This window comes from Salminus brasiliensis, chromosome 1, assembly GCF_030463535.1.
Source record: "Salminus brasiliensis chromosome 1, fSalBra1.hap2, whole genome shotgun sequence".
NCBI lineage: Eukaryota > Metazoa > Chordata > Actinopteri > Characiformes > Bryconidae > Salminus > Salminus brasiliensis.
Window position 1 is genome coordinate 9069886 of NC_132878.1, and position 12624 is coordinate 9082509.

General features: G+C 43.9%; 1 protein-coding gene across 1 annotated transcript in view; it reads right to left on the bottom strand.

The window, feature by feature from the left end:
* ywhae2 (tyrosine 3-monooxygenase/tryptophan 5-monooxygenase activation protein, epsilon polypeptide 2) overlaps positions 1–12624 on the bottom strand; it is a 29203-nt gene continuing 16579 nt past the window's right edge. The window contains exons 2-6 of the mRNA XM_072659076.1: positions 11351–11550; positions 9753–9859; positions 8619–8825; positions 5992–6128; positions 1–1587 (exon numbers count right to left, since the gene is read on the bottom strand). Of these exons, the coding sequence (XP_072515177.1) occupies positions 1535–1587; positions 5992–6128; positions 8619–8825; positions 9753–9859; positions 11351–11550 (704 nt within the window). The 3' untranslated portion in view covers positions 1–1534. The remainder of the gene's footprint in view (positions 1588–5991; positions 6129–8618; positions 8826–9752; positions 9860–11350; positions 11551–12624) is intronic.

Genomic DNA, 12624 nt, shown 5'->3' on the forward strand with positions numbered 1-12624 from the left:
TTTTTGTTTTTTTTAATTTAGGTTTGTTTTTATTTGAAGGTTAAAGTTAATCCCATGCTGTGTTTTCAGTAAGAATACAGACGGTGCTTGTTGGCTCCGGTCAGAATATCCAGTAGTACAAATCAGATTCAAGTTACACATACTGAACAAACGGATGAGAGAAAACAAAAGGACAGAGAGACCAAGAGAGAGAGAAGGAGCGAGGAAGATGCAAATCAGTGGGTAAAGAAGCCGAATGAATGAGATGACACTAAAAAAAATATATAATAATAAAATAAAAATAAAAAAAAGGGGGGGGGGGCGCGGCGGAGAGAGAGGGGTTCATTTTATTTCGCTCAAAAAAAAAAAAACAAACAAACAAAAAAAAAAGCCATTGTGTTCCTTCTTATGGTTTTCATCTGAACCAAGTGAGACGCTGAAGAGTTCCCCTGTTTGTGTTTCCTGTAATGAAGCTACGTACTACATGCCATTCAGGGAGAGGGAGAGGGAGGGAGGGAGAGAGAGAGAGAGAGAGAGAGAGAGAGAGAGAGAGAGAGAGAGAGAGAGAGAGAGAGAGAGAGGGGGAGAGGGAGAGAGAGAGAGATTGTTTGACAGTGTTGGAGCATTGTTCTGGTAAGGTTATGCATAGAGGGCTATGAGCACAAACCAACTGGAGGTTGGGGATGCGTTCAAGGCATTGAGACGTTTACGATGCATCTGAGAGCCTAGACCTGCTTTGAAAGCCACACAGGAGGCCAGTCAGAGATAGAGGGCACTTTTATTAAAAACAAAAAGAACTAACAAAAACAGCCATCCCTTTAAAAGCAAACAGATAAAGAAACGTTGTTTTATCTCCCAGAACAGACAGCTGAGATTCACCACTGACATGATGACCATCTCCGAACGGTCAGGAAACAGTAGGCAACCATGTAATTCCAGAAGAAACACGACGGCAACTTCAACATGGCCAACGATATACCGCACAGCCGAGCTGCAGACTGAATTAAAAGCAAAGCGAGACATAAAATAAAGCCCATACACACGGGGCGGGACACTCCAGGAAGCTTTGCGGCAGGTACGGAAACTAAACCGGCAAGGGGGGGGATGGGCAGACAACTCTGCAACGCCTATTCAACAATACCTGCAGATCTGACTGAGCCAAGCGAAAGGTGGAGAAAGAAAGGGAGAGAAAATAACATTTAAAAATGCCCAGGGCAGAACCCAAAAGAGCACACAGCTAGACAGAGACAAACCAGAGCGACAGAAACAGAGAGAGAGAGAGAGAGAGAGAGAGAGAGAGAGAGAGAGAGAGAGAGAGAGAGAAAATGTATGACGAAAAGAAAAGACTGAACGAGCGAGCGCCGGACGATAGGGTGGCTTCGGAGCTCTTTCTGTGACACCATGGACACCTGAGGGGGGCTGGAGGGGAGGGACTGGGATAAGAGACTTGGTATATATATATGAGATAGAGACAGAGAGAGACAGATAGATATAGAGATAGAGAGAGAGAGAGAGAGAGAGAGAGAGAGAGAGGATTCATATTGGCTGCGACGTCTCACTGGTTCTCATCTTCCACATCTTGCAGTGCTTCTTTATTCTGTTCTTCACCTATGATGGAGAGAGAGAGAGCGAGAGAGAGAGTGAGCAAGAGAGTGCACACTAGAACAGAAGTACTATACAACAGATTTGTCTATTTTGGGTTTAATCAGCACCCCTAGAGCATCAAGATCATAAAAAGGTTTAGACCAATTTAGCTGCGTTCACACAGCACAGTCCACAAAGTCCCCATCCAGTGTTTTTCAAATGCATCACAGTCCAACCAGGAAATTCACTCAAACTGAGCTTTTTAATTGGCCCACTTTTCTGATACGATTCCAATACACAGCAACACGACTACATACCTACCTTTCTACCCACATACTGACACACACACACACACACACACACACACACACACACACACACACACACACACACACACACCTACAGAACCCATCCACCTACCTCCCACCTTAGCCACATACACAACTACCAACACTGACACCTATCGAACCAGATAACTCCCCCCTCCCTACCTACCTGGATGCCTACCACCTAATCACACCTACCTATCTACCTCATCTACCTACACCGTTCCCTACCCACAAGGATACCCACGTACATTAGACACACACCTACCTATAGATACTCATCTACCTACACCGTTCCCTACCCACAAGGATACCCACGTACATTAGACACACACCTACCTATAGATACTCATCTACCTACACCGTTCCCTACCCACAAGGATACCCACGTACATTAGACACACACCTACCTATAGATACTCATCTACCCATCTAAGGTTGCAACTAACGATTATTTTTAATAATCTGACGATTATTTGTTTTCAATTAATCAATTTTTCGGATTAAAATACATTTCTATGTCTTTATTTAAAACCAGAATAGCAAATAAGTGCGTACAATAATTTAATAATAGATTAAACGATTTAATTGAATCAAATTTATTCATGAAAAATTATAATCAAGAAATATAAGTGCATTGCTGATGCAAACAGCACTTTATTGGAGTGAGGAGTGAGGCAGGATGAACCGCCTTTAGTTTGTATGTAGTCTCTTTACTCATACTTGAAGAGAAGCTTAATTACCACCATTGTGTACAAGGTACAGGTTTTTATAAAACACATTTAAACACTGCTTAAATAAATAAAACTGATAAAACACACACACCGTCGCGGTCACTGTCCAGTTAACAAGCAAAAAACAGCATGTGCTGTGCCGGTTCACATAGTGTTACTGCGCCGTTACGTTTCCTCACTTCCAGATAAAAAACTTGGGATATTGTTCGCTCACACACTTTTGAGGATTCAAACTGAATGTTTCATTTTTTGGAATGTATTTACTTCGTGATGTTAAACTTATTTTGAAGATTACGCCTCCGCTCTGGCTCCCTTCGTTCAACTCTCTCATTTATTTATTTCTTCCAGCATAGACGAAGCGCCGCAGGTGACATACGCAGATATGACAAGGCGAGTAACACATAAATCATCCAACACAACGAATCGATAATGAAATTCGTTGCCACCAGTTTTAATAATAGATTATTATCGATTTGTTGTTGCAGCCCTAAACCTACCTCATTCCCCACCCACGTACATACCTACATACATGCCTATAGATATCATCTACCTACCCCATTCCCTACCCACGTACATACCTACATAGATGCCTATAGATCCCATCTACCTACCTCTCACTATCCACAAACATACCTATAAGGATAACCACATAACATTAGATACATACACAGATACATTTCTACATATAGAGACATACCTACCTGCCAACCTACCCCATCCCCTACACACACATACCTACCCACACAGATACCTACATGCGCACACACACTGCAACTTTGGAGTGTGCATTTATCCACATAACCGAACAAGCAAGCAGTGCTGTGTTGCATGTGACACGTGAACGTGAAGCAGGGGCGTCAAACCCTTACTCAAGGTCAACCAGCTTCACTCCTATGTAGTTATACCAGCTGCAGAACGCTGGGGCCATCAGTCTCAGAGCAGTGAGCTGCGTAGCAGCGTAACCATGGAGACTGTGTGGCTGACTGCCACGCGGTAAAGTGTGTTAAGGGAATTAGCAAAGTGTGACAAAAGGCCCAGAAACAAGAGGGACAAGAATAGCAGCCGGTGACGTAGCGCTCGTTAGGCCAGCAGCTGAGCGCCGCTTGCACGCGGCCTCGTTCACCGTTAGCAAGAATGGCTATCGCAGAAACGGCGGTGAAACCTCAGGTGAGCGTGGAAGTGCGGCTCTGTGCTCTCCGTTTTGATAAAGCTACAGTGAGGCTGAATTGTGATTTACATCCACATCACGTGTAATAACACACACACACACACACACACACACACACACACACACACACACACACACACACACACACACACACACACACAGGCCCTCGCTGATCATTACGTCAACGCGAGGAACAGACAGCAGACGCAGTCTGAGTCCGGGCCATCATGAATGCCTTTGAGGGCAAATCGACAAATCTTCAGTTGGACACACACAGCAGGGTGCAGTGCAGTTAGTGAGGACCCAAAGAGGGTCAGCGGGTGAGTGAGCGAACAAGCAGCTGAGAGAGAAGGTGAGAAGAAGCACAGAAAAAGGGAGGAGACGACTTACAAAGAGGAGGTCTAGAGGGAATGAGAGGGGAGTGGGCTGTCCTTACGAATCTACACCAGCAGGATGGAGGAGAGAGTGAGACATTAGAGCTCTGGAGGAAAGAGTTTCAGATAAAAAGGAGGGGGTGGAGGAAGGCCGAGCAAGAAGAAAGGGAGGAGAGGGAGAGAGAGAGAGAGAGAAGGAGAGAGACAGAGAGGCTGAGAGAGAGACAGAGAGAGACACAGAGAGACACACAGACAGAGACAGACACAGAGAGAGACACACAGATAGAGACAGAGAGAGAGAGACACAGACAGAGGGAGAGACAGAGAGGCCAAGAGAGAGAGAGACAGACAGACAGAGAAAGAGGCTGAGAGACAGACACAGACAGAGAGAGCCTGAGAGAGACACAGAGAGACAGAGAGAGAGAGAGGCAGAAGAGAGAGAGAGAGGCAGAGAGAGACACACAGACAGAGAGAGACCAAGAGAGACACACAGAGAGACCGAGAGAGACACACACAGACAGAGACAGACACAGAGAGACAGAGAGAGACCGACACAGACAGAGAGAGACCGAGAGAGACACACACAGACAGAGAGAGACACAGAGAGACAGAGAGAGACAGACACAGACAGAGAGAGACCGAGAGAGACACACAGACAGAGAGAGCCCGAGAGAGACAGATAGAGACAGACAGAGACAGAGAGAGAGAGGCCGAGAGAGAGACACAGACAGACACACAGACAAAGACAGAGAGAGAGGCCGAGAGAGAGAGAGAGACCGAGAGAGACACACAGACAGAGAGAGACCGAGAGAGACACACAGATAGAGAGAGACAGACAGAGAGAGACCGACAGAGAGAGAGAGAGAGAGAGAGAGACACAGACAGACAGACAGAGAGAGACAGAGAGGCCAAGAGAGAGAGAGAGACAGACAGAGAGAGAGGCCGAGAGAGACAGACAGACAGAGAGAGAGACCGAGAGAGACACACAGACAGAGAGAGAGACCGAGAGAGAGACACAGACAGAGAGAGACCGAAAGAGACACAGATAGAGACAGAGACAGATAGAGACAGAGACAGAGAGACCGAGAGAGACAGAGAGGCAGAGAGAGATAGAGAATGAAAGAATTAAAAGGTAAGGCAAATTAGATAAGTCAGGGGGATTAAAAAATAAAATAATAATAAAAGAAAAAAAAACAAAAATAAAAACTAAGAAAAATAACAGAAAAAACACTGCTAGAATAAAATTAATACATAAATAAACAAAAGAAATTATGGAAGGAAAAAAAAAAATCATGAAAGAAATGAGGGATAAGGGATTGTTAGGAAACTTAAGGAAATAAGGAATTAGAAATGGGAGCTAAAACAGAGCCAGGACACTCAACAGCCCAACCAATCAGAACAGATTGGCTCCACAAAGAATCATCTGAAATGCTAAGGAATGTCATGACTGATGCTCCTCATCGACAGCTGGAAAGTCACACAAACTAATAATTCCAACATTGAGTCTTCCTCCACTGCAGTTTTTCCCAACCCGCTCCCCACAGCCCACCAAAGCAAGCTACGTTAGAGTAACCTGGCATGCTGGGAACTGAGATCACAACGAGAGCAAAAGTGTGGACTTATGTAAGTGGGCCCTAAGACGTGGGTGGAGAACAGTCAGCAACACTGAGGAGCATCTTTACACTATGGTGGTGTTGATGGTGATTGGACAAATTTCCTAATGCAAGTGGATTAGGAGCGTCCAAATGGACCTTACCAGACGTTTCCTCACTGATCTGGGGTCTGTATGCATGTACATATGTATGCATGAGTGTGTGTGCGCTTACCGTCTCCCTGCATGTCTGAAGTCCATAGTGTCAAGTTGTCACGTAGCAACTGCATGATGAGCGTAGAGTCCTTATAGCTCTCCTCACTGAGCGTGTCAAGCTCCGCTATCGCATCATCGAACGCTGCCTTCGCCAACCTGGTCAAGGAGAACAGAGGTCAAGCCTACAGGAGACTTCACGGGCTCTCAAGCATGAACACACAAACAGACCCCTACTGAAGATCATTGTCCACACAAAACTCAGATCACCACGAACATCCTCTTAACCCTTTTATGGGGTTTGCTTGCATTCAGCGACAAGAGCGTTAGTGAGGTCAGGATGTCGGGCGATCACCACCTCACTTCATCCTTAACTCTCCAACTCATCCCAAAAGTATTGAATAGCGAACCACCCGTAATTTTAGAGAACAACTTCATACCCCTCTAGCAGACACCTGGCATTAGGCTCAGGTTCATCCGTTACACAAGTCACGAGTCAAACAAGGAAACAGAACGAGCAGGCGTCCCAATACTTTTGTCCAAACTGGTAAGACTCCGGAATACAGAAGGCTTGTAAAAGCTGCAACTAAACATTTTTCACCCCCAACAAAAGACACTTACATACCATTTATACATAAAATAATTTAAAATACTCAATAAATTTATTATATAGTCTCTTTAATGAGCAGGCTCAAATACTTGGTTCCAATTTAGTTAAATTGTCTAGTTTTTTTACGTCTAGTTTGAAGGAATATTTTGGGGGGGATTTTCCCCCCATTTCACCCCCTAGTTTAGTTATTCGCAGGTCAAATCTTGGCTTTACTTCCTTAACTTAACTAAATACGCACACTGTTGGGCCAGTAAAGACTTAATGAAGCGATTAATGAAACTTAGCATGTACACACACACACCTTATTGTTTATAAAAAAACTTAATTCAGGTAATAAATGCAAAACGTACATATGCCCTGCAAACTAGAGCCAAAGAGAGGGGAGTGGCTATGAAGAGTTTTTCCAATTAGAGGCACAATCCGTTGCTCTGAAAGACATGAAGGGCTGGTTTTGATGTTGTAGGGGTGATCCATCACAATCGCCTCTATTCACAACATAATGAACTAGTGCTGCTCCAAACCTGCCATCAAACTGGCTACGATACCTCCAGCATGTTCAAAAAGAAAACATCAGAGTCTCGCTCTAAACAGAGCTGCTTTCATGTCTGGTCGCCATGGATACATGCATATGAGTACCCTTTAGAATCTGTAGGTCGATATGAACACCAGGCTGATTTCCATTCAAACTGGCGACTCTCATGCCAAACGCATGGGTGGGGTAACTGAGGCTGGCGTTCATCATTACCACCAAAAGCACCATCGGCCAGAATTATCTACAAGTCCAGCTGATTTGCACTAGTGAAACCAAACTCCTCAATATACACTACATGTCCAAATGTTTGTGGACACCCCTTCTAATGAATGCATTCAGCTACTTTAAGTTGCACCCGTGGCTGACACAGATACAGCTCGTCAAGTCCCTGTAGAGATGTACTGCCTCTATAGAATAGGAGGCTCTGGAGCACATAAACGTGAACCCACTGGCACCATGCCTAACGCCAGGCGTGGGCTAAAGGAGCAGCTCCCAGCATTGAGCTGTGGAGCAGTGGAACGGTGTCCTCTGGAGTGATGTGTGGTGCCCCATCCAGTACGGTTGGGATGTGCTAAGGAGCTGGTGATCATCCAACATCTGGACCTCATGAATGCTCTCAGCGATGCTTTGGTCTTTCATATCTGAACAGTAGAGACAGATGCTCTCGTTGTGGAAGACACAACAAGCATTGTAATGAGCAGGTGTCCCAATACTTTTGTCCACAAGTGTGTTTTAGGGGATTTATAACCTATACAAAGCATCAACTGGCTAGTTCGCCCGCTGAATGCCCTGCATCTACATGAAACTGGCCACCCAAATCATGGCAGGGACAAATGACATGCCCCACAGTTTGATAGGGTTGACCCACCTGTGTGACTCACACCTGTTTGACTTTGAATCATAAATAGGTTGCTGTTTTGCTGGATAGCCAATGGCTGCATGCACCTGTGGGTGTGGGGCACCTGTAAAATTTAGTATGAAGGGCTGCTTATCTGAGCAGTAAGTGTTTATTCCTTCAGTAAAACACTGATTTTAGAATAAACACTAATAACATTCCTACAAAAAAAATCGTGATTCTACATCACTGTGTTCATTAGAACATCTCCAAAGTTCTCCTCATGGAGTCTAGTATTATTTATAGTTCTCCTCCAACACCTGGTTTGGTAAATTAGGGCTTAATGATGGTAAATCAGGTGAGCTGCTGCTGCTGCTGGAGTTGAACGCATCCACGCTGTGCTGGCTGGACTGGGGGGCGTCCAGGAGAAATCTGGAGGAACTGAGCTCTGTTTTTCAGACTAGCTCACCGACAAGATCTCACTACTTTCTTCAACATGAGAAATTCTTGCTCCTTTTTACTGGATTTATGTTCACCTGCATCCGTTCTGATAGGATCTGGAATTTCTACCATATCAAATCATCAGACCTGTGATTGGCAGTCTGTGTCACAGAGCTCCAGACAGTTTCAGCAGTGTGCATGAGAGGGAGTGAGGCGGCTGCTGGAGCTGACCTGCAGGCGCGGTCTGGGGAGTTGAGGATTTCGTAGTAGAAGACGGAGAAGTTGAGGGCCAGGCCCAGGCGGATGGGGTGTGTGGGCGGCAGCTCGATCATGGCGATGTCGCTGGCTGCTTTGTACGCTACCAAACTGTTCTCGGCCGCTTCCTTCCTGTCGTTGCCCGTGGCGAACTCTGCCAGGTACCTGTGGTAGTCACCCTTCCTGCACACACACACAGACACAAACACAGACCGTAAACACTTCTGACAGCTGGGCTGAAGTTACTCAAAGCTTTGTTGGAGAGCCTGAGACAAATGTGCAGTTCTCCTGAAGGAATTCTCCACTGTTTCCAACCTCTATCTGCCACATGTGATCAGCTAGCAACACTTCATTCTGATGGTCTTCTGTAAATGCTTTGTGAGGGTTTAGCTTATTTGTTGTAAACTGACATTCAGCCATGCACAGCGATCAGCCGCAACAGTGGCATCTATCAAAGGGTGGGGTCGACATGTTAGGCAGCAAGTGAACAGTCAGTGCTTAAGTAAAAGTGGCCAAGCATAATGACATGGGTCACGTTTTGAAGGCTAGACGACTGGGTCAGAACATCTCCAAGTCCGGTCTTGTGGGGTGTTCCCAGTAAGTAGTGGTCAGTACCAAACAAAAGTGCTCCAAGAAAGGAGGAACAAGTGGGGAAGCCAAACCTCACATCTTACTGCTACTCACATCTCAGTTCCAGAAACCACAGGACAGCTTCAGAGGCCTTGTGGAGTCCATGCCGGGAATCTTTGGTGGTGTTCAGACAGGGTTTTTAACTGGTCATAATGCTGTTTTGCACGGACACTGGTGAACTCAGCTTAGAACTGGTACCAAAAAAATGTATAATCGGGGGGAGTGGGAGGGGTCTAACACATACAACTGAACTTAAGGTTGAAGGTTCTGCTAAATCAAACCCTAACCTTAAACCCTCTAAACTTCTTAAACTCTAAACTTCAATCCCAAACCAAACCTAACCGTATCCACTAAAGAGAACATCATCAACATTAAAGAGAACATCATCAACATTAATGACCACAACCCCAACTTGAGCTTAGGGCTCCATAAGAAGGAGAAACGGACTGTTACGTGGCTTTGCACTGAATGAAGACGTACATTTTGTAGTAGAAAACCTTCGACTCTCCCGTGTTGGCTGCAGGAATGAGGTGTTTGTCCAGTACATCCAGAATGTCGTTACAGATTGATTTCAGCTCCTTCTCAACCTACAGAGGAAAAAAAAAAAAAAAAAAAAAAAAAAAAAAAAAAAAAAGCAGAATTGCGTTTGTTATCCAGAGCTAATAAAAGCACCAACACAGACGGACAGAACTGACCCACTGTTCACTTCGAGATGGAGATGATGATGATGATGATAATAATGTGTTTAAGGGGTCACACACAAGCACAAAATGCATTCTCTGAAACTCAGAAACTAGTTCCTGCAGCAGGCTCCTGTGGCATCCTTCCCAGGATAAGACTGGCGTGAACTAACAGAGCTAACTGCTTTGGAATTATTAAGTTAATTTACTTTACAAATCTACGCAAATTCAAATGATATTTAATTCATATTTAATTTTTTAGATCTCACTTCATATAACAATGACCAGTCTAAAAACACTGCCCATGCATTGTGCTTGACTGCTTTCATAATGGTGCACAGTGCCTGGTCCCCCAGAATTGCCACCTGCTATGCAATTCATAGACTGAGCCCCAGCTCTCTGTGTTCCAACAGGTGAAAGCTAAATGTTAGATGGTTGTTTTCACTGCTGTTTGTCTACTGTCCTTGCACTAAAAATTGGACAAAAGTTTTGGGACACCTGTGCATTCATTCCTTTTTTGAAATCAAGTTATATCAGGTTTTAAAATATTTTTTTTATTATTAAACAATAATAAAAAAAAATACGTTTAAGAAAAAAAAAAAAGGTTTATTCTGCTTTATTTTGGAGTAACCGTCTCTACTGCCCAGGGACGGCTTTACAGCTACTAGTAAGACTACTAGATTTCTCATCCCAAAAGTATTAGAAGGAGCACCATCCATCATTCCAGAGAACACTGTACACTTAGAAAGTTAGACATTAATAAATCTGAATATCAGAAGGGAAAGAAAACCCTTTAAAAATGCACTGGTTGGATGAATTAAGTGTGTGAGCTGTGCTGTGTTTAGGGTAGAGGAGGAATCTGCTTCAGAAGTCTTTGCTGGTCATGTAGGGTGAATTAGCCTTATGTGAGGCACTGAGCTCCTCTAGCTCAGGGACTGTATGCACTTTGCACCTTAACTGGAACTCCCTCTCTGGACATAAGCTGTGTACTGTTCCCTCACCGACACACCAGCTGCTATACCCAGCACTGTACACCTTTTTTTTTCTATGTATGTGATGCGGTTTACAACACCAGATAGTATAATAACTTAGTTTGGACCTTAATTACACATTTGTGCAGGCATGTGTTTGTATGTATCTATTCAACCTGTCTCATATTCTGTCTATTGTCCTGCACTACTGCACTATCCCCTACCTATTCTGCACCGGAGACTGTAATATAAGACTGGACAGTTGAGAAGTTATGATCACAGTTTCAGTTGTTAACCCACAGCTTCACTGGATTCTTTATTCAAAGAAGACGTTCACTGTACAAAGCGTAGGTGTCCCACATCAGGGCAAGTCACCGAACACATACATAATGGCTGTTTTGAGATACACAAAACATCCTAAACCCACCGTTTGCCTGTATTCCCGGATCATTTTGAGTTTGTCTTCTCCTCCTTTGTTCTCCTCCTTCTGTTCAATGCTGCTGATTATCCTCCAGGAGGCTCTTCTTGCACCGATCACGTTCTTATAGGCCACAGAAAGCAGGTTCCTCTCCTCAACTGTCAGCTCCACGTCCTTCCCCGCTACGCTTTTCATGGACTCCACCATTTCTGTACCACACACAGAGAAACACAGACATGGGGTGTAAACCTCAACGTTTCCCAGATTACAACTGAGCTCAAATCTCATTAAAGGCAGATAAGTTGAAATTAGATTGGTGCAGCAGATACAGATAGCTGTAGGAGTGCCCATAAGGCCACAGTAGGAACAGCTGGAAAGTATGGACACCTTAATTTGGTTGATGTTGACATCATTAATGATATACTATACATACCTAATAGAATAATTATACTATGTGTGTATACTACTATATACACACACACACACACACACACACACACACACACACACACTATATATAACCCAAAACCTCTAAGAACAGACAGATATGGATGAAGATATACTCTAAGAAGATGGATATAGTTGTAAAAGGTCGTGACCAGATCAGATGTAAGTATTGTAAACCTCTTTGCCAAAACAGGCAAAGCAACAGACCCAAGGTGAACACAAGAAGTGTATGATTTTCTAGCACAACGTATAGAAATAAATAAATAACTTCCCGAGTACAAACAAAAACAAAGAAAATAGTCAACGGTCAACTTTCTTTTTTCTCAATTTTTTAGACATTGTTTGAATCAAAAACACTTTAAACATTGTCAAAAATTAATACACCAATACAAATGCTCTAAAATGACCTGACTTCCATTGATAGTTAAGGGCTGATTTTTTTTTCTTCCTGTAATGTCATTTTTGAAACAAGGTTTTTGCTTAACAGTAAGCTCAAGCATCACAATACATACACCAAACTAACCAGCAGGTGTCACCAGCGAGCAGGATTTCCAGTGCTGCATAAATTTGATAGAAACTATTACTTCGGTCGGTTCACAGCTTCAGAAAGCCTCGTTTTTACTTTATGCTTTGTCCAATTGTGTGTGTGTGTGTGTGTGTTTTGGTGGACATCTCCGGCTAAGCTTACGATTTGTGTCCTAAACTGTACATTACCATGGTAATAAGGCACAATTGTCACAGCATGCGGCTTTTGACCGCAGTCTATGGCTTCTCGGCACATAGCACGCTTAATTACGAAAGGGCTGCACGGGTTTACACGTATATTGTGGAAATGA